Genomic DNA, 23,552 nt, shown 5'->3' with positions numbered 1-23,552 from the left:
ATCAACCGGTTTATTGTGCATTGTGATGCAAAATGATGTAGTGTCTGTTGTCGCAACCATGGTTTGGGAGAAGCCTCATTCATGCCAGGCCGCAAATAAAAATGTAAAAGCCAGATATCGCCTGGTTGCAACAGATTCTCTGCAGCTGCCTACACATCCTCAACCACTCTTGCCAATAGTAGCAGCAGTCTACTTATATATAATGGCTGTTTCCACGTCTACTTCCACATCATCCTATTTGAGAAAGGACCATATGGTACTGCACGTCTATGGCCGGAAGGCATGTGCTAATGTTGCATTTCACCTTAGGAGGGCCAATGTGGACGCTCTTTTGGTAGCTGCCAATGAGTGCCCCTGGTGGTGTATAGATGTTTTGCCAGAACTCCCCCCAGACAGCCAACATTTACATATGGCTAGACAAGAAGTTCAAGACCTTATGGATTCTAAAGTTCCCCACATTGATACTGCCAACCGTGGTATGTGTATTTGTGCAGATACGAGGAGATCAGCTTAAATACATTCCAATCAAAGCTCTAGATATGCTCATGAGGATAAATTGAAAAAGTAAAAGACCAGTTCTTTAACAGCAATGCCATTGGCGGTTTGAGCAACCTGGCAGGAAATTCCTTCCTGCAAAGTCACTCTATGCAGGATTTCAGATCAAAACCTTTTGGTGGCTTCTGTGGCTATTAGGAAATGCACTTATGGCAGCCAGAGATAGCCAGGCACTCACCACTGCAACCAAGCCAAGCACCAAGTGGTTTTACTTGCCCCCTCCTCCTCCTCAGTCTCATAGACAAAAAAGCAATGAGGCAAACTGAGACTCGAAACATCCGAGTTTTGTGACACCATTTTTTAGATCAATGGATCGCAGTCGTTTCAGGCAGGTGCTGGCTACCCATTCAATCCCCCCCTCTACTTCTTCCCTTCGGTTACAAATAGCACTTCTAATGTAAGTCACAAAGCCTTTTCAGATGAGAGCTGCAGAGTGGGTACAGAGAATGGTCTAGGTTTCGACTCCCGCATATTTTCAGTTCCCAACAAGAACCAGACAGTTTGATGGTTTTGCTAGACCTTTCCTACTTCAGTCTTTTTCTCCCACTAGACAAATTGAAGTTGGTGACTCCAGTGCAGATTACGAAAATCCCAATGTGCAGGAGACTGGTTTTGTTCTATGGATGTAAGGATGCATGCTTGTATGTACCCATTTGAAAACAGCACAACAGTTACCTGCAGTTCTCGATCATGGAGGCGGAGTGTGGCTGCGAGTGTGCAGTCTTTGGCAGTCACTCTTCACTTTCTACAGTTCCTGGGAGGTGTTACCACTGCTGTGGTTCTACAAGACCCACTCCACACCGCGGAGCGGGCCGCGGAGTGTGGCTGCGAGTGTGCAGTCTTTGGCAGTCACTCTTCACTTTCTACAGTTCCTGGGAGGTGTTACCACTGCTGTGGTTCTACAAGACCCACTCCACACCGCGGAGCGGGCCGCGGAGTGTGGCTGCGAGTGTGCAGTCTTTGGCAGTCTGTGCATGGCTGAAATGGCGAAATCACCGGATATTGGGTTCCCACAGGATTTCAATCAGGACCCCAGGGAAGCAGACGAGGGTCGCTTGCTCAGAAGTGCCTTTGCTCGAAACACCTTAAAAATTCAAAACCGCAGTGTGAAAAGCCAGCTCCCACACGGTTTGACCCCGTCGTACAAAGCAAACAAAGCGGTGGCTTTACAAACAACTCACGCCTGCCCAAGGCGTACAGACATACTCCAACACTCTACGGAGGAAAACGCTGCCATGCAAATCAGCCCAAAGCGAATAAGTACGGCAGAAGTGGAGGGAGCTCACCAGGTCATACCTGACTCCACGCAGCGGATACAAACGCAGGTCCTTTCAGCGCATCCGCCTGTGTGCCCGCCCGTGCCCTCGCAACTGCAGGCTCCGCCCCAACAGCTCCAGGCCCCGGTGGCCTCCGGAGGGAGGACCGAGTCCTGTGAGCGGGGGGGGTGCTTGCCAACGAGGGGCCGGAGATCCTGCAACGACGGCCCATTCCAGAAGGAGAGCACGACTCCAACCACCCGCATTCGGTGGGGACAGCTGGCCATACGGCGTCGCTCGCGCCGAAACAGCCGCGACACATTCAGGGGGCGGAGCCAGGACCCGCCCATCGGCTCTCGGCAGAGGAGGTCATGAGGGAGGAAATCCCAGAAAAAAGGGTGCTCACGCCCCCCAACGAGGAGGCAGGGGGGTCATCAAGCCCTCAGGAGTGTCGGGTCCAAGAGATCTCGAGGCAGGGATCAGAGGCTTGTCCGATGCAACCCAGAAATGAACATACACTGCAAATCAAGGCACAAGTGCACTTTAACTTACTTACATTAGCCCCTCTCAGCCAAGACTGTTCCCCCCCTCGGCCTCGGGCAGACAATGGGGGCCCAGAGAACGACGCTATTGTCCTCCCCACGAACAGCCCAGAAATTACCAACTCTTCACCATCATATGATGGTGGGGCACCGAATGCAAAAAAACGAGGCAGAACCGACGGGGGGTCTCCGGACACGAGAAAATTGAGTTCACGCTTTAGAAAAGAGCCTCCAAAAAGGAAAAACAAAAAAAATCGGTCCTGAATCCTCAGGCCGCGAAAATCAAGTCAGGCTGCCAAGCAACAAAAAAAACATGGAACCCTGAATCAATAAAACCTTCAATGGCAAGCCTTGTAACAGACTTCTTTCAGGCCTTTGCTCCAGATTCTAAATCCAGGCAAGAGGACCTCACAGATGAAGAAATCTTGGAAGCGATAAAATCTTGCCAACCCCTGGAGAAACAAAGGAAAACGGGACGGGGCCAAGATGTGCGCCCTCCCGCATCAAGTCTGGAAACAGGCGCCCTAGTTCCGAGCCTACCTCCACGGGCCCCATCTCCAGCACCCAAAGAGACGGCTCTCCAATCTTGTCTGGTCCCAGCGCCCGCAACTAAACAGGGTCCAGTGCTCTCCAGACCAGCGATTGAGCACTGTGTCCTGGACAAGGCGGCTTCCTTAGGAACTCCGACAGCAGAATGTCCACCAAGCCCGCGGAGCAGCGAGAAAGGACCACTGAACCCAAATTCACCGGAAATTACAGTCGTCCCGACACTGCCAGCTACGGGGGGACCACAGCTTACCCAGGAAACGGCGATCCGAGCCCAAGGGTCGGCTGGTGGCCTCATGGGTCAGTCGCCCAACATTCCACTACAAGAACAATGCCACCAAGTGAAAGCAAACCAGCTGGCCTGCCCAAGACCAGTAGGGGCGCCATCGGTGCATCTCCCAAAACCAGGACCCCTAAACCGGTACAGCGGCGGTCCTGCAGAGCCACCACCTATGCCGGTAGTGAGACGCCTCTTAAACGAAAGTTCCGCCTCAACACCAATTCCCAAACAGAGACCCCTGTCAGTGGGCTCTCCAATTGACTCATCAGGCCAAAATAAAAGGGACCTTCTGTCCATAATGTCAGCAGTCACAATCGCCCTAAACCCCTTCACTAAACTGTATGAAGGCATCAATGAAAACTTAAAGGATCACACCTCGATCCAGGCCTCCATGCTTGTAAAATTGACCTTCTTGGAAGGCTACATCACAGCCCTAGACGGGCAAATAAAAGCCTTGAAGCTAAACGCGGACCACAGTACCACAACAGTTGCGCCCTGTCTGACATTAGCCCCAACGGTGAACGTAGTTCAGTCATCAAATCTGTCTCCACAGCAAAGTTTACCATCCTCTAGCATCGCTCTTTGTCAGCCGGAGGGTCCAGCTTCTCGAAACTTGCTCAACCACGAGGTCATCGTTATAACAGACGAGACTCAACAAACGGCCCAGCCCCGAAACCCACCAGCGAGGCTAGTGGATGGCTCCTATCCCATCTTCTCAACAGCAAGAGCAGAAAAACAGAACCAAGAAGGGAAACCTGCAACTCAAAAAATTCCCACAGCAAAACAATCAGCTATATGTGTTGACAAAAGCTCTACGAATCCCGGAAATCAAATTCAAATGGTGGCTGTGCCAGCAGAAAATAAAAAAGGAACCGTCTCTTCTCCGCGCTCCACAGAAGACTCCTTAGCAGAGAATGATTTAATGGATCTCTCCCAATATATGGACGGCCCCCAACCCGCTCGGCTGATAAAGGGGGGGTTAGCGACTCTGGAGCCACCCCACCCGATAATCCGGGGCGATCTGGGAAACTTACAGGAGATTTCAACAATCAAAGACGCAGGCAAAGATGACAAAGGGCACACGTCAATGACACTGGAGGACCGCAGGAATAATCGCCCTAGACGGCGAGCACGCCCCTCCAACAGCCTGCCAGGTCGTAGAGCAGTGTCATTCGCCTCTCCCCGAGTGAGAGATGCGTCGGGCAGAAACAAAGCGGCCGCCAGTGTATCATCGGTCCAGCACGCGCCAGATGGGCGACAGTCAGAACGCCCCGCAAAGAAAGGGGAACACCATGCCTCACCATCTACCTTAAAAGAGCAAACGGGGGCGCGCCAGTCGATCCACTATTTTTCAAGAACAGAGACTTATCGCAAGGAAACCAAACCTTCAATTGTGTCTCCAATAAAGGTGAAACAGCACAGAGACAATAAGGACGACATAATTCTTAACTGAAGAGGGCTACTTGAACTATTCAGTCTGATCCCAAAACTTTGTGACATAAAATCGTCCGATCTAAAGATAGTGGATCCCTACCACACACATGATAGAGCTAAAGTGAATTTCTACACCGTCTCCGAGAGAGTGAAAAGGGAAATAGTGCGAGCAAAAGAGGACTTGGCCGCTCTAGGATACATCATCAATCCCCAAAGTTCAAATTCAAACCAAAGGGTTTCGGAACATCTTGAGAGAAACTCTGTCAGACAGGAAAAAACCAACGGAAAGGAGAAGGGACGAGAACGTAAAAGAAGCGCGGGTCAACCTCAAACGGGACACTCCCAACGCAAAGCCTCATAACACCGCCGCGCAACACCGGCGGGACAAATCAAGTTTGCTCAAACTGATCAAAACCGTTGAGCGCCAGGCAGATAGGTCCCCCAGGACAATTTGTAAATCACCTGAAGGGGTCTTGACACAGTATTCAGTGCAGAGAACCGGGTCAAGCACGAAAACAACAACACAAGCGGGACCCTCCAAGGCAAAGCAAAGCGACAAACGACAGGGGTTGTGGGCCTGGCTTCCCAAGGTGCTGTCCCAAACGAACAAATAGCAACCCGCAGGTCGGCTGGAAGGGCCTCTAGATCGTACGACGGTCGACCACCACGTAACATCCCTCCACTTTTGTTCCTGGAACACCCGCGGCCACTTACATCTCACTACGACAGGAGATGCAAATCTAGCATCCTTCGATATCATCTGCTTACAAGAGACTTGGTTGGTCCAAACACCTACGCTGGACGGATATGACATAATTTTGGCCCCAGCCAGCAAAGGGCTCTTGGGTCGCCCGACGTCGGGCCTATTAACGGCCTACCGGCAGGGAATTGGCCTAAAACACAAGGCCACACTTCTAGCAAACCTTTCGATCTTGGCAGTTCTACTTGATTGGATTGAAAACTCCCATTCCAGACCTTCGCAAATTGCGATTGTGAACACGTACTGGAATCTGGCTGCTATAAACCCACAATCCTACCTAACGATGATGGAGAACCTGGTGGACGATATTCAAGCAACGCACCAGGTCCTAGCCATCATAATCTGTAGGGATCTAAACATCAAATGTAGTGAGGAAATCATAAAACCGGGCATAGTCTCAAATCGGACGCCAGCAGCAAAAAGAGGGCACCTTTGGGCGTCCCTAATGTCCTCAAGAAACCTGGTAAACCTGAACTCGGTCTTCCCAAATGTACATCGTCTGCCAACTTGGGAACAGGGTCTCCTTAACGCTACTATCGACTACGTTTATACATCAAGACAACTTTTGGGAAAGGTCAAAGCATATGAAGTACGCAAAACAACAGCCAGCGACCACAATCAGCTTACGATGTCACTGGCTTCCCGCTTTTCACAGCCCGAGCCGTATGTTCTGGCAGTGGAAACAAACCAGCGCGGAAACCGACTGAACCTGACAGCACGTGCAGTTGCAGCCCTGCAGGCCAAATATGTCCGGAAGGAGAACACAGAGAGCATCGAAAATCTGGATTACGTTCCTCTACTGGTACAATACAGGTCGCAAACTACCCAGCAGTCTTCCTCGAGCATTCAACCTAAACACTCTTACGATGCTGCTCTCGTGGCCAAAAGGCGTGACTTTCGATCAAGCTGAAATCGGAGACCAAATCAAAAAATTAAAGACCTCGAGAGCTGCGGGCCCTGAAGGCATCTCTAACATAGACTTGAAAGCAAACCCAGTTGAATGGGCTTCGATGATCGCGTCGATCTTCACAAAATGTGCGGCGCAGAAAGCTCTGCCGCAGTCATGGACCAAATCCATCATCGTCCCGATCTATAAGAAAGGCGACATCACAGATCCGCTAAACTATCGTCCCAACGCATTGCTAGACTGCATTGGCAAAGTCTATGGGAGCCTGCTCCTGAAACGATTTCAAGCTTGGTCAGATTTGGCACCGTGCAACGACAAGTTCCAAACTGGATTCAAAAAGAAGATGGGTACGGCGGCGAACATTCTAACCATCAGTACCCTAAAAAGTAAGGTCTGGGAAGGGAAACCTCTAATTTCGTTGCTTTCATCGACCTCTCCCAGGCCTTTGACTTAGTGGACCTGAACCGACTATGGCAAAAACTAGAAGGGTGGAGTTGCCCCCAGGAGCTTTTACAGCCAATTAGAGCCCTACACTCGGACACCACCTTAAGGGTCCGACTGTCACAAAGGGGGAACTCATCAGGAGAAATTTCGACTGAACAGGGGGTAAAACAAGGCTGCCCCATGGCTCCAGCACTGTTTCTGGCCTATATCGGTGACCTTGGGTCATCAGAAGATCTGACACACACTTTTCCTCCACAAGTTGCAGAGGTGAAAATAAGCCATCTACTGTATGCCGATGATCTCATCTTACTGGACCAGACACAGATCGGCCTCCAGAGACAGCTTTCTAACCTTCTCGTTTACATGCAGGAAAAGAACTTAAGAATAAATAAAGAAAAAACAAAAATTCTGATAATGGCAGCTGGGCACAAAAAAAAACGACAAATTCACATGGCGCTTGGAGGAGCACGAGATCGAAAGGGTCACCGAATATAAATACTTGGGTGTACCAATTGACAGCTCGAGACTCGAGACCTCTATGCAGGCATCTCTCCTCAACAAAACCAAGAAGCTGGCTTCTCAAGGAAAGACAATCGACATCAAATTCGGAAAATTTTCCTGTATCCCAGTACTAGAATTTTACAGGAAAAAAGTCGTGCCGTCTATCACCTATGGGGCTGAAGCCATGCCATTGATTCCAGCAAAAACTTGCCAATATCTTGAAGGCCTGTTTTGGAAGTCGGTGTTGGGCCTGCCAAAATCTACATCCACCGCCGCAATTCGCCGCGAGTTGAGCCTCCTGTCTCTAAAGACAATGGTAAATATCAACACACTCAGGCTATACAGGAAATGTATAACGGACGACAGTGATCACATCTATGGTCTCCTCAACAAAGAAATCCACTCTGGTAAGGTGAAGATGCTGACAGACTGGAAAGATTTCAACAAGGCCCAACTAGAGTCGGTGGAGTGTTCGGACTCAGATCTCAGCACCAATCCCACGAGAGTCTACCAGAAACTGAAAGACCTAGACTGGATCCAAACTCAAGATACAGCATTCAAGAACAAACTTCTTCTTCACCTTCCCCCATGTGTCAACAAACTCAACGAGCCGATGAAATACCTGCAAAAATTCCCCAGTAGGGGGGCTCGAAACGCGCTCTTGAGAATAAGACTGAATCTGATAGAGACCAACGAAATCAGGCACATCAGAGGACTAGTGGACTCAAGCAAATGCCGCCTGTGCGGAGCGGAGACTGAATCAATCAGACACCTGCTGCTGGTCTGTCCAAAAACTGTAACTCTGAGAGCATCCTACTTCAAACACCTAACCGGGGACGACAGAGGGTGGGACGAAGACACCTGGTGGCCAAGACTGATGGGAGGAGACCGCACATCGTGGCTCCTAGCAACCACAAAAATCTTGGAACACACCATGAAATTGCTAACAGCCGGAGGGGCCCACCCTGAGTAGTAGCAGTGACCTTGATTCTCTCTTTTTCTCTTTTTTTTTGCAGCAACTCGTCTTTGTAAAGTTCGCTTATGGAACATATACAAATAAAAGAAAAAAAAAATATTTTGAATACCCAGTCCTGTCATTTAGCTTCAATTTGTCCCTGCAAAATCACCAAAATCATGAATGCCTTCATCTGCACCGAAAGACTTCTGGATATGCACGTCTACTCTTATCTGGATGATTGGCTGGTGAGAGGTTCCAACTATGAGAAAGCATTCACCGCATTATGTGCGCTGCTCAGCTTGCTGTCAACTTGGGGGTCACGATCTAGCTCCAAAAGTCTGAGTCGTTCCTTGGTTTAGAACTTGACTTTTACAAGCTTCAGATGGAACACTGTGTCAGCATGGACATTCTCTACACAGCACAGGTTGGCGATTAGACAAGCCACAGCCCCTCATTTTCTCCACACACCGTGAACCTGGGCATGGTGGTATCAGAGACTTCTGGGATTTCTAGTATCATGCATAATGTCTGCCCCTTTCTCCAGACTCAGAATGTGATGAATTCAAGTGAACCTCACACAGCAATGGTCACAGGAGAAAGACTGACAGTATGACACTATTCCTATCCCTTCCCAACTGAGTGTGGATCTTCTTTGGTGGGAGTGTTCTCAGAATCTTCTTGTGGGTGCACAACCTCTTACACAGCTTTGATCATTAACGACTTCTCTCTCGAGTGTTGGGGAGCTACTTTGGAGGATAACTTTGCCTGTAATTAATGGTCGCGGGGTCGACTTATATAAACTTTCTGGAACTCAAGGGGGCTTTCATCAAGATCAGCTCTCGGGTCTAGGGCGGGTTGGGGTAGTGCAGCTCCACACTCAAAGAATTACCTCAGGGTTTTATTTCAACAGGGGTTGGGGGGGTGAATTCTCCACACAGACCTTTCCCGCTTGGCCACAGACTTGTGGGAATAGGCGATCCAGCAAAATAACACTCTTAATAACAACTCACTTTCCAGGCTACTGGAACATAGGGGTGTACAAACTAAGCAGGTTCAATGTGGGAAACCATGAATGGGGGCTCAATCCTCCCATGATTCAGGAGCTGTTTTGTCTTCAGGGTTCTCAAGTAATGGATATGTTTGACACCAACACAAATGCAAAGGTACTATAACAAGCAATCTGATCTTTCACAGTCCTCACACTTTACATACCACCTAAGTAAGTGTGTGAGGATGGGTGCAAAGGAGAAGTGCCAATTAATGTATGACAAAAATGTTATGACAAGATCAAGAACATTCTTTAGTTGTAGTGCACTAAAAAAAGAGTAGTATTTAGAATTAGTTTTAGGAGTGGGCTCCAAAATAATATGTTCAATCTCTTATAGAACACACTTTAAAATGGACCCTGAGACCTGCTCTAAAATCTGTTCCATGTTCGGATTTAGAATCCTATTTTGTACAAGCTTTAGAATCTTCCCCAGAAATGGTTTTATAATTTTCTCTGGGATCTGCTCTAGAATAATCAAATCAACTGGATGTAGAATCTCCTTTAGAATGAGATCCATAATCAGCTGTAGAAGAGGATTGAGAATGCCCTTTAGTATAAGTTCCTGAATCAGCTTCAGACACATATTTAGAATCCTTTTCAGGATCAGCTCTAGAATCAGTTCAAGAATAAGAACTGGATTTAGAATCTCCTTCAGGATCAGCACTGGAACTGGATTTGGAATCCCTATTAAAATCAGTCCATAACTGGATTTAGAATCTCCTTCGGGATCAGCGTAGAAGCAGTTCCAGAACTGGATGTAGAATCCCCTTTAGGATCATCCCAAGAACTGAATTTGGAATCCCCATTAGAATCTGCTCCAGAACTGGATTTAGAATCTCCTTCAGGATCAGCTCTAGAAGCATCTCCAGAACTACATTTAGAATCTCCTTCAGGATCAGCTTAAGAACTGAATTTGGAATCTCCATTAGAATCTACTCCAGAAGTGGACTTAGAATCTCTTTCAGATCAGATCTAGTATCAGTTTCCGAACTGCATATAGAATCTCCTTTAGGAATCTCCATTAGAATCAGGTCCAGAAGGGGATTTAGAATCTCTTTCAGGATCAGTTCTATAATCAGCTCCTGGACTGGATGAAGAATGCCCTTTAGGATCAGCTCTATAACCTGCACCACCACCAGCTTTTCATCTCATTATAAAGTTATTATGAAGGAAGAGTGTCCATCAACTTCTAATTTCAGACACATTAAGGGGGTCATTTTATAATCGGCAGAAAGATAAATGATGGCCTAAAAGCAAGCCATAATGCATTTCCGCCTTCATTTACAGCACCGGCCCATTTTCAATTGCTTTCAAGGCAGGCAAATGTCATGAAGCGGAGCTAACAATTCTGCCGTGCTTTGCTCCTCTGTCTTGAAAGTAAAATAGTTTTATGTTTGCATGATATATTCATACCGGCGTAAAACAAAGGGAGTCCTATGTAATCCGCCTCCATAGTGCACCTGCTAAAAGCAGGCCAATCCATAAGAATCCATTGGTAAATGGAATCTGCAAAGCGTATTTCACAGACGGCAATGTCTTTTTTACAAAATGGACGTAAAAGTAAACAGTTGCGGTGATTCCAACTGGTTTACTTTTGCAGTCCGCCTCGCAAATGTTGAGAATTGCGAACATAGACTGTCCAGTGCATGCAACTAACACTTTGACCCCTAACTGTCTTGAAAAGGACAGTTATTTAAATCAACACATTCTGAAATTACTAGCCACATTTTGGGAGACCTAAAGCTGTTTCTTGTAAAACACTGTGATCATAATAAAGGTTATACAGTTGGGTGATTCCTGTTGAGCTGTTGAGTAATACCCTGAGTGCCAGTAAGTCTCCTCAAAGGATGAGCTAAAAATCAGGAACTATAACAAATAAAGTCAAAAAGTGAGTCGCAAATGTGACAATACCTCTGCATGATAGCAAGCTTTGTGTGGATGATGCCACTCTTTCACCAATGAGCAGCCAAGTTGTGTAACATCTGTGCCTGTGCTTTGTATTCGTTTGCAGGTGAAATCAAGGTGGAGGTGCCGTGTGGAGTAGAACTGCCAGCCCGCCTGTGCCCGAACGGGACCACCTGCACAAGTTACTGGGACGGGCCCAACTACGGGATCACTCAGTTTGACAACATCCTATTTGCAGTGCTGACCGTCTTCCAGTGCATCACCATGGAGGGCTGGACAGACATCTTGTATGATGTGAGTATGGGCGCTCGCGACAAAGTCTGCCATGCATCCTACACCCTCCTACTACCACAAAGGTTGCTTCTTCACAACATCCGTCCAAGATACTGATGTACAGTAGTATAGTTATGTGTATCGTAAACAATTCCCTTTCTATGCTACTTCCTACTCTCTCTTTCAGTCTATACCCCTATCTCCCTCTCCAACACCTCTCTTCCCCATTCTCCCTACCTTCTTTCTCAGATATAGTCTGTATCATTTCCTTATGTATGTTAACTTTATTGCTCTGCATACCTCTTATGAAATCACAATTCAATAAAATAATAGTTGATAAAAATCAAATTCATCTAAACCTTAAGAAATACTTACAATAGCATGACTATATTGAAAAGTAGACAAAGAAAGACACACATTTACAATTAGACGTATACAGGGCTTCAACTAATAAATTGTAACCTTGATCAAAGATTGCTTTGAAAGGAATTGACTAGAAAACTATTACATTCCGTAGGTCAATTGCAAAGTGCAGAGTGCAAATACGTATAAAATACAGTAGAAATGTCAGATGCCAATGCAAAGTGTAAAGCAATAGTTGGATTCCCTTGGTCCGCAACAGTTCTAAGTCAGCTGCTAGGTGTCGGCCGTGGCAGAATGCTGGCCCCGCACCCAGGGAGGGGAGAGGAGAGAGGCGACCACCGCAGCTAGGTGATACACAGGAAGGGTATGGCTCGCTTCCAAAGTACTCTATTGCAATTCTTTGCAAAAACCTAATAAACTACGGCCTTGTTTATTATATGGTTATTTGAATGTATAAATTGCTTTTGGAAAAACATTGTACAAAATAATAATAATGCACGAGGAAGAAAAGGCAAACAAATCTATGCTACATTATTCACTGAGGGGAAACTAAGAGATAAGCTTTCGGAGTCGAGTGAAAAAAGCAAAAGTGGTGCCAGAACTTGACTAGTAAGGGGAACATTCCAAACTTTAGGGGCCAGAAGGGAGAATGAGTGGAAATGGGACAGTGCAGAAGGAGAATGTGGAAAGAAGAGAACAATAACAGGGGAAAGCGCAAAGGGGGAAGGTGGTGCAAGGCCATGAATATAGGCAGGTAAAGAAAGCCAGCGAAGAGCAGCAGGAGAGGGCGAGAGACGAGACCGAAGACTAATCCAAAATAAAGCACTGTAGACATGGATTCAAGCTGGGAAGGTACAGAAGCAGGAAGGGGAAGAAGTACAGAACAGCGTGAGAACAAGAGTCCTGATAGCAGTGAACATCAGGGAAGGAAATAGCGAAGAGCAGCAGGAGTGGGAGAGAGATGAGGCCGGCGAGGAATCCAAAATAGACGACGGCAGACAGGGAGTGAAGCTGGAAAAGGGCAGATGCATGAAGAGGAAGAAGTACAGAACAGCATGAAAACAAGAGTCCTGGTAGCAGAAAAGATCAGGGAGGGAAACAACGACACGTAGCAGGAGAGGGAGAGAGATAAGGCCGGCGAGGAATCCAAAATAGACGACGGCAGACATGAAGTGAAGCTGGGAAAGGGCAGAATCAGCAAGAGGAAGAAGTATGGAACAGGTTGAGAACAAGAGTCCTGGCAGCAGAAAAGATAAGGCAAGGAAACAGTGAGGGCAGAAGGAGAGGGGGAGAGATGAGACAGTTGAGAAATCCAAAATGGACGACGACAGACATGGAGTGAAGCTGGGAAAGGGCAGACGCAGGAAGAGGAAGAAGTAAGGAACAGGGTGAGAATTAGAGTCCTTGTAGCAGAAAAGATCATGGACCAAATTACTGAAGAGCAGCAGGAGAGGGAGAGAGATAAGACCGGTCAGTAATCCAAAATAGACGACGGCAGACATGGAGTGAAGCTGGGAAAGAGCAGAAGCAGGAAGAGGAAGAAGTATGAAACAGCATGAGAACAAGACTCCTAGTACCACAAAAGATCAGGGAGGGAAACAGTGAGAGCAGAAGGAGAGGGAGAGAGATGAGGAATTTGAGGAATCCAAAATAGACAACTGTAGACATGGAGTGAAGCTAGGAAAGAGCAGAAGTAGGAAGAGGAAGAAGTATGGAATAGCTTGAGAACAGACATCCTGGTAGCAGAAAAGATCAAGGAGGGAAACAACGATGCGTAGCAGGAGAGGGAGAGAGATGAGGCCGGCGAGGAATCCAAAATAGACAACGGCAGACATGGAGTGAAGCTGGGAAAGGTCAGAAGCAGGAAGAGGAAGAAGTACAGAACAGCATGGAAACAAGAGTCGTGGTAGCAGAAAATATTTTTTTTCATTTTTTTCATAGGATTTATAAAGCGCGAACTGTGGTCCGAAGGCATCAAGGCGCTAGGCAAACAGATCAGGGAGGCAAACAGTGAAGAGGATCAGGATAGGGAGAGAGAGACGAGACCGGTGATGAATTCAAAATAACGACAACGGACATGGAGTGAATCTGAGAAAGGGCAGAAGCAGGAAGAGGAAGTAGTACGAAACAGGGTCGGAATCAGTCTTGGAGGGAAACAGCAAGAGCAGCAAGATAAAAGAAAATAGGGAATCCAAAATTGCCAGCGGAGAAAGAGAAAGGGAGAAGTTAAATGGGAAATGCAAGGAACGAGAGAGGAGACATTCATAAAGAAGAAAGAGCAGAAGAAATTAATGTCCTTTTTTGATGTATTGACGGGTGAGCATTCATAGCTTGATGGCTGAGAACTAGCGCTGTGAAGCTCATCTTTGTTTCTGCTTCGAGTCGTTGTCTCCCAGTAGCTTTCTAGACATGTTGTCCTTGTATATTAGACAGAATGGAACTCATGGGCAATGGTTGAAAGAGTTACCCATGGCAATTGTATTGCTATCGGCTTTACCCACATCACCTCCCAACCCTTCATGATCCCCATCTTTCTATCTGTCCAATTCCATTTTTTCTCGTCTCCTTTTCCATCATCACCCCACTTGGTGGCCTGGAAGTTTATTGTCACCTCTTTCTGCTTATAAAAACACGTGCTTTTCTAAAAACAGAAATCACAGTAAAACTAGCAGGGCGCCAATAAACATTGCAGTACACCAACACGTTCCCGTTAGTGGCGTAGGCCAATAGTTCCAGTGTACATGAAGGTCTGGTCTTGCAACCAACACACAGCACGTGCCTGGGAGAGCCTGGAAGAGAAATGGCTGCTGTCCATTCTGCACCAGGATCTTGCATTCGAAGAGATCTGCTCTGATCTACTGTCCTCTTATGAACAGACACACTCTCCTTCTCGAAAGAGAGTTGGGAGCTACTCTTCTCTCACCCAGGCAGCTCTACACTGAGAGCAATTAGTCCCTATACGTATACTGTATAACGTAATAGCCTCAAGGAGGCGCAGTTGCCTTCCGATGGCTCATTTTCAAGAACTGCTGTGCTCTGCAGTGTTGCTATCAACTTCTACCCAAAGTCATACAACTACCTGCAGCCTCTGTGTGTGGTGAAATGAGCATGGCAGTGTGATAGTGGCCATTTGACTAGTGGTTTCAGGCGCTGCCCTTAACGTGTACTGCGAGTGTTCTTAGAGCCTCCTAGCTAGCCCTCTCATGTGGTGGCATTGTCAGGGGTCTGCAGCTCCAGAATCGGCTGTGCATTGATGCTCGCTCTATTTACTGTGACGGCCGGGCCCGTTTCATACCAACAGAGGGGAAGGGCACTCTTCGAATAATGCACCACTTTGCTTCTTCTATCAAGATGGTGGTCGTCTCATCTAATCAATTCAGAGCTGCATTTCCTGTTCGTCCTCCCCAGGTCTACCCTAGGTTCAATGATCGGTTCAGTTCTCTGCACGGCTCCGTTTCTGGCAGAATAGGAGTTTACCGTCCTATCTCCGTTCTGCTTCGCCCGACGCGCAAGCCATGATAAGTGGCACAATGACCCTCGGTACTAACCTTGCTTGACCCGCTGTTTCCAGCGGATCAGAGAGCTGCTGCAACCTGTGGCGCGCCAAGGTTTTTGGACTGCAACTCCAAGGAGCCCCGAGTAATGACTATGCTGACAAGGTCTAATGGAATTTATCGTTCAAAACATTTGAATAGCCGATGTTTCCACACCCTGCAGTAATTACTTACTTTGGTAGGTTGCCAAATAAAAGCGTCGGACTCCAGAGAAGTTGGTGTCAGCAGTTGCCTCAAAAGGAACTGCTCTCTGGTTATGACAATGGAACTCATCGCTTCTTCTAAGGCAGGTGGGTGGGGAAAAACAACACTTGCCAAGTGCTACCACCAAAAAGATCTCAGAAGCATCAGACGACCCTTTATAAGCCATTGATATACCTTTTCTGGGCCACCCTATGTCACCCCGTCTGGGCCAGCTGAAGGGGCTCATTACAACACGACGGCTGGAGGACCCATTACTCAGAGCAAGGAGAACAAAAGTCTTGAGCCACCCGTGGAGTACCTACATTATAATGGAGACAATGGCGTTAATATAGCCGTCGATTATCACCAGCCAGCAGGGAGCTGAAATACTAAACGTTGCCTGAAAAGAAGGTTTCATTTTTCATCTCCCTGCTTGCTGTCCGTCTCTTGATTAGTACTTCTTTTTTAATAAAGCAAGGGACAAATGTAGAGAAAAAAGTAGATTGCTGTGCGCATAAGAACCGCAGACTGCCAAGGCCCCTTTCAATTGGAATGGTTGAAAGGCCCTGACGCCTTCCCTGCAACACAGCGTGCAGGGTGTAACAATGCGGACTCTGATTGGACGATCTGTGCACCTAGTCCTTTGATGCCTTCTTACCCTGCAACCACCCCCTTCTGCCTTGCCTCGAGGTCCGTGTCCGGGACAGAATGTTAAGGGTGACTAAAATATCTCCAGGGATTGGAATGTTTATTCGGTAGAAGGCAAATCACTTCAGTGTTCATAACATACCACTTTGTGTTTCCACCTTTGTCTCCCCGTGGCTTTAGCCCATTTGCAGATATATCATTTTTAACTTTTCTGCCTGATAAGACATTTGTGGGTCTGGTTCATCTACTCTTCGAATTACCCACTCTCTCCCTCTTGCTCGCCGAGAAAATATGTGAGGTCCTGCTTCCCATGCTCCCCTCTCCCTCCCTCTCTCTCTCTCTCTCTCTCTCTCTCTCTCTCTCTCTCTCTATCTCTCTCTCTCTCTCTCTTACTCAAGTGTGTCTATTTCAGCCACACTCCTTTCTCCACTTCCTCCCTCTTACTCCATGAGAAAACATGAGAGTGTCTCAGGCAAACACACTTCCAATTCACCTCGTCCTCCCTCTTTCTCCATAGAAGACATGTGTTTGGGTCAACCACCATCCCAATTCACCTCACACTCCCTCTTACTCTCTAGAAGATGTGTGTCCGATTCAACCACCCTCCAATTCACCTCCCTCTCCCTCTTACTATCTATTAGACCAGTGAGGGACCGGTCAGCTACATCCCCCAATAACCTTGCTCTCCCTCTTTATCCCTAGAAGACATGTGTTTGGTTCAGTGACCCTCCCAATTCACCTCGCCTTCCCTCTTACTCTCTCGAAGATGTGTACTTCGGTCAGCCACCCTCCCAATTCACCTTGCTCTCCCTCTTTCTCCTTAGAATACATGTGTTTGGGTCAACCACCATCCCAATTCACCTCACTTTCCCTCTTACTCTCTAGAAGATGTGTGTCTGATTCAGCCACCCTCACAATTCACCTCCCTCTCCCTCTTACTACCTAAAAGACATGTGAGGGACTGGTCAGCTACACTCCCCATTCACCTTACTCTCCCTCTTTTTCCCTAGAAGACGTGTGTTTGGTCAGCCACCCTCCCAAATCACCTCGCTCTCCTTCTTTCTCCCTAGGAGACGTGTGTTTGGTTCAGCCACCATCACAATTCACCTCGCTCTCCCTCTTACTCTATAGAAGATGTGTGTCTGATTCAACCACCCTCCAATTCAGCTAGCTCTCCCTCTTACTATCTATTAGACCAGTGAGGGACCGGTCAGCTACACCCCCCAATCACCTTGCTCTCCCTCTTTCTCCCTAGAAGACGTATGTTTGGTTCAGAGACCCTCCCAATTCACTTCGCTTTCCCTCTTACTCTCTCGTAGATGTGTACTTTGGTCAGCCACCCTCCCAATTCACCTTGCTCTCCCTCTTTCTCCTTAGAATACATGTGTTTGAGTCAACCACCATCCCAATTCACCTCGCTTTCCCTCTTACTCTCTAGAAGATGTGTGCCTGATTCAGCCACCCTCACAATTCACCTCTCTCTCCCTCTTACTACCTAAAAGACATGTGAGGGACTGGTCAGCTATACTCCCCTTTCACCTTACTCTCCCTCTTTCTCCCTACAAGACGTGTGTTTGGTCAGCCACCCTCCCAATCCACCTCGCTCTCCTTCTTTCTCCCTAGAAGACATGTGTTTGGTCAGCCACCCTCCCAATTCACGTTGCTTTCCCTCTTTCTCCCTAGAAGACGTGTTTTTGGTTCAGCCACCATCACAATTCACCTCGCTCTCCCTCTTACTGTATAGAAGATGTGTGTCTGATTCAAACACCCTCCCAATTCAACTAGCTCTCCCTCTTACTATCTATTAGACCAGTGAGGGACCGATCATCTACACTCCCCAATCACCTTGCTCTCCCTCTTTCTCCCTAGCAGACGTGTGTTTGGTTTTGCCACCCGCCACAATTCACCTCGCTCTCCCTCTTACTCTCTGGAAGATGTGTGTCTGATTCAGTCATGCCCCCAATTCACTGCACTCTTACTCTTTCTCTCTAGAAGACATGTGTTTGGTTCAGCCACCCTCCAAATTCACCTACCCCTCCTTCGTACCATCTAGAAGACATGTGAGCACCTGGTCAGCCACTCTCCCAATTCAATTAACTAACTCTCTAGAAGATGTGAGTCTTATTCAGCCACTCTCCCAATTCACCTCGCTCTCCCTCTTTCGCCCTAGAAGACATGTGTTTGGTTCAGCCAACCTCCCAATTCACCTCGCTCTCCCTCTTTCACCCCAGAAGACGTGTCTTTTGTTCAGCTGCCCCCACCCCCCTCCAAATAAAATCACTCTCCCTCTTACTCTCTCGAAGTTGTGTGGCTGATTAAGCCACACCCCCAATTCTCCTCGATCTCCCTATTTCTCTCTACAAGATGTGTGTCTGATACTCTCCCAATTCAGCTAGCTCTCTCTCCCTCCTACTATATAGAAGACATATGAGGGACTGGTCATCTACACTCCCCATTCACCTTACTCTCCCTCGAGAGGTGCGTTGGATTCAGCCACCCTCTTAATTTACCTCACTCTCCCACTTACTCTCTAGAAGATGCATTTCCGATTCAGGCACCCTCCCAATTCACCTCCCTATCCCTCTTACTGTCTAGAAGACATGTGAGGGACTGGTCAGCTACACTCACCAATCGCCTTGCTCTCCCTTTCTCCGTAGAAGGTGTGTGTTTGGTTGAGTGGCCCTTCCAATTCACCCCACTCTCCCTCTTACTCTCTTGAAGAAGTGTGCTTGTTTCGGCCACCTTCCCAATTCAGCTAGCTCACCCTCTTACTCTCTCTCTCGATGTGCGTTTTGTTCAGCCATCCTCCCAATTCATCTCGCTTTTCCTCTTACTTTCTAGAAGATGTGTGTCTGATTCTGCCACCCTCCCAATTCAAATAGCTCTGCCCCTGACTATCTAGGGGTCAGTTACACTCCCCAATCGCCTTTCTCTCCCTCTTTCTCCCTAGAAGACGTGTGTTTGGTTCAGCTATCCTCCCACTTCACTGGGCTCTCCCACTTACTCTCGTGAAGATGTGCGCTTGGTTCAGCCACCCTCCAATTCACCTTGCTCTCCTTCTTTCTCACTAGAAGACGTGTTTTTGGATCGTCCACCCCCGACAATTCACCTCGCTCTCCCTCTGACTCTCTGGAAGATGTGTCTGATTCAGCCATGCCCCCAATTTACCTCGCTTTCACTCTTTCTCTCTGGAAGACATGTGTTTGGTTCAGCCACCCTCCCAATTCACATAGCTCTCCCTCTTACTATCTAGAAGGCATGTGAGGGTCTCCAATCACACTTCCAATTCACCATTCACTCACTCTTCTTAACCTCTGTCCCCCTCTGCCTTCTGTGAATCACAGAGGTCCGGTTCATCCAAACTTACTATATTGCCCCCTTTCTCCAACTCATTAGAAGGCATATGAGGCATTCTTAGAGAAGGAGAGAGTGATCTCAGCAGTTGAGAGGACCCCAGGATCCCTGACATTTGATCCGAAAGAAATCAATTATGTATTTCATACTTTCTATGAAAAACTGTATGCATCGGATAGGGACAAGCTATCCTTTGCACCAGGTTTCTTGCCGAATTTGCAATTATCTTTGACCAGAAGAAAACAGACCTAGATAAGGAGCTGTAAGGTGAAGAGTTGAAGAAATCGGCATACAGTTTGAAGGCAGGGAAATGCCCAGGGCCTGATGGCCTTCCAATGGAGTTCTATAAGATCATGCCAGACTTTGTATTACAGTTTATGGGTGATGTGTACAAGGCGTCGAAGGATAGTGGTGTTCTCCCTGAATCTGTGCATTATTCGATCATCTCTATAATCCTGAACAAAGATAAAACCCCACTGTGCCTGGGAGCTATATGCCTAATAGCCTTATAAACACTGATAACAATATCTTGGCGAAAGCATTGGCGAGACGGTTGAAGGATGTTTTACCCAGACTGGTGCCCCCGGACCAGTCAGGATTTGTGGAAGGAAGACATGCTGCTACTAACTTTAGGAGACTACTTCAAACAATTTGAGAAGCTAATGACTTGGATTTAGGTGCAGTGACCCTGTCCCTCAAAGCAGATAAAGCTTTTGACTGGATCAAGTGGAGTTATCTGTTTGAGGTCCTGAGAAAGATGTCATTTGGTGATGACTTTGCAGGATCATTACGCTGCTATATGCAGGTGCAGTATCGACTAACGGTCTATGCTTGAAAGTTATTAGTCTGGAGAAGGGAACTCAGAAAGGATGCACCCTATAACAATGACTGTTTGTGTTGGCCATGTGGCCATGGAACCATTGGCCTTGGCAATCAGAGGTGATGACAGAATTGGTGGGCTCAACTATGGGAGTGTGTGCTAAAAATTGTGGCTGTATGCTGATGACCTGTTGTTGGTCCTGAGAGATATGGACAGCACTCATGGGCCAGATTGATGACTTTGAAGGTGTATCGGTATATAATATTAATTGGAGAAAATCAGAAGCTTTGCCAGTGTCAACGTACTGTTTGAAAGTTGATCTGATCAGGATGGGTTTTCGTTGGTGCCCGCTCAGAATTAAATATTTGGGCATATTGCTTACTTGTGAAGTGGGCAAAAGTATGACAGGAAATATGGAGATAGTAATATCTAACCTGAAGCCGGATCTGGAGACGTGGAAGCTACTCAACTTATCGTTGTGGGGGAAGATTAATGCCTTGAAGATGAATACTTTGCCAAAAATTAACTTAATGTCCTCAGTATGATCCCCTTGATTCCACTGTAAACGGAAATGGGTAGTATTGACAGGCTCATTTAGGGTTTCCTTTGGAGTGATAAACCGCCGCGCATCGAACTTTGGAAGCTTTAATTGGCAACAGACAAAGGTGGCATGGGAGTACCTGATTTTCAAGTGTATCAGTGGCGTATGCTGTCATGCACATCTTACATTTCTCAAAGACTGAACCAGAGAGGTGGTTCTGTGAAGAGGCTCCCTTGAATGGCCGATACACTGTTGTTTTGCCGCCATGTTTTTTCCATGGGTTTTTTAACAAAACATTTTGATTGGAAAAAACAAATCGAAAAATAAAGGTGGTGCTTAAGGGGATGAAAGGGGTAGGGAGTGTTAGGAATATGGATTCAATATTAAGAAAGGGGGGACTTGGGGTGGACCCCTTCCAAATATAAAACTAAATCGATCAACTTTTTCGATGACAAAGTTTCATTAAAAAACGAATCGAAAATAATCTTGCCAGCAAAAGAACATAGAACCGATTATCCCACTGATGCCAAAGGCTATATTGTCTACAAAAGCCACTCGGTGCTCTACATTCTCCTCATTGACAGAGTATTTGAGGTGGGCCAGAAGAATCTTTGTATTTCATTAGGAGTTAATTCTTATAGACATTTGGGCTCTCTATTTGGTTTAACCCCGTACTGAATGATGGGAGTAAAATGCTATTTTGGTCAGATTAGTTTCTAAGTGATATCAGGTGGATTGGGGACCTAATGGATAACGGGAGTTGGCTTACATTATGCCAATTAACACAGGAAAAGAACATGACTAATTGTAGTAGCCGGGAATACAGCACACTTTTTGAGTGACCCCAAGGCACCTAGTAAGTGCTGTTTGCTGATCTGAATTCAGCGGCCTGAATTCTGTACTATATTACTATCTTGGAGACTTAGAACGCTCTGTTATTTTGCTGCACAAGGTTGCATCCTTGTTGTGGATACTGTTGCGTCCCTCGATCCCGCACTCCCATTCCGATTGGCCCTTAGACACTTTTAAGGCACCCATTCAGGGCAGCCCCTGCCCGGACAGCACTCTGTGAAGGACCCAAGACAAAGGATGGCAGCTCCTAAAGAATCAGCTCCAGACCGTGTTGGCCCGTGTTAGACAGTGGTGCCTGCTGCCGTCAACCAGCATCGACCAACAAGGTAGGGGGGATCCGAACAGTAGGGGAACAGCAATTACTGCTCTTCTGTAAATTGTCCAAACCCATCGAAAATCATTCTAACCCCAACTGTTGAGTCTTGTCACAGTTAGATATTGCCCATAGACAAATACTGCCTCTACGTAGTTTTTGCCCAATAGCCATATTTTGCATCTAGTTAGCCTATACCCCTTAGCCATATATTTCTCTAAGATCGACCGTCTAAACCAGCGATATATTGCACTCTGATTGGCCTAAACCAAACATTGCTTTCAGTAGATTGTGCCCCCAACCACATGGGCCACATAGTAAATGCTCACATTTAGATTGACTGTGCCAAATAACCTAATTGTGCCAGATAGCAGCCTTTCACATCTAGCCTGATGGTCCAAGATAAGCTGATGGGGACAGACAGCCGCTTATCAGAATTGGCCTGATTGTGCCAGCTAGCACTATTCAGGACTTTCAAACATAGACGTTCTGATTACTGCTTGCTTTTTGTGTTACTGTTATTACCGTTACTGTTATAGCATCTACTGGTGTCCCCCCTTGTTAGGCCCCTTCTCCCTCTATCCAAGTGTCCCAAAACTTGGTGCCGCTATTACATTTAGTGTTATTGCATTTACTGTTGTGCTCCCGTGGTAGGCCCCTTCTCGCTCTGTCCCGATTGTTGCTGCTGCTATTGCATTATCACTCATTAGATTTCCTGCTATCTTAGTCTTAGGTGCCTCGACCCAGATACCTTCTGTCCTAGCCCTCTGTACATGCAGCTACTCTGATCCCCACATCGCTCACCTGCGGCGCATCTCCATCCCACAACCATGACTGAGTTGGCCTTACTGATGGGGATACCACGACAACAAAGACCGCCTCTCCACACCCACCTGCCAAACCATAATGCACCACACCCGGCTCATGTCCTCCGTACTAGCACCTTCATTCACGAACCCCCCCCTGGATGCCACATCGGCTCGCCATCTCCGAACCCTGCACTCGAAACACCCATACACTCTGACCCCCCCTCACCTGCCCCCCAATCACGATTCCGCCTCTAACTGTAAGACCAGAGGAGCGCACTGGCTTACCAAACACTACCCACCTCCTACCCTAAACCCACACATTTCAGCCCAACCCCCCCTCTCGTCCTCCCTCGACACACGGGTATCTATTAAGAACAAACCCATACCCCCCATTCATACACCCCGCACAAATTCCAACTCACGAGCCAGCGGAGCTCTCTGGCGCTCCAAACAACACGAGCCCCCCGCCAGTACCACGGTATAGGTACAGTCACGCAGGAATTCCAAACCCAGTCCAGCCCCCTCAACCTCAGCCCTCCCCACCCCTGCCAATCCCCCTTTGACCTCTGCTCTACCACTCACCCACTCGTGTAGAGCTCCACATCACACCAACATTGTTAACCCTCCACCAACACGCACTCCATCCATCCCCCCACATCAGTCCCACACCTCCTCACCACCAACACCACGCCTTTGAAAACCCAGC

The 23,552-nt window shown here is 47.3% G+C and overlaps 1 protein-coding gene across 18 annotated transcripts in view; it reads left to right on the top strand.

Annotated features, from left to right (window-relative positions):
• The window catches only part of CACNA1A (calcium voltage-gated channel subunit alpha1 A), a 2,932,691-nt gene that overhangs the window by 815,929 nt on the left and 2,093,210 nt on the right, over positions 1-23,552 (top strand). For all 18 annotated transcript variants that reach the window (XM_069604327.1, XM_069604317.1, XM_069604315.1 and 15 more), the window contains one exon: positions 11,243-11,430. In XM_069604327.1, the coding sequence (XP_069460428.1) occupies positions 11,243-11,430 (188 nt within the window). The remainder of the gene's footprint in view (positions 1-11,242; positions 11,431-23,552) is intronic.

This window comes from Ambystoma mexicanum, chromosome 3q, assembly GCF_040938575.1.
Source record: "Ambystoma mexicanum isolate Mex_15411 chromosome 3q, UKY_AmexF1_1, whole genome shotgun sequence".
Taxonomy (NCBI): domain Eukaryota; kingdom Metazoa; phylum Chordata; class Amphibia; order Caudata; family Ambystomatidae; genus Ambystoma; species Ambystoma mexicanum.
This window is presented reverse-complemented; position numbering and strand designations above follow the sequence as displayed.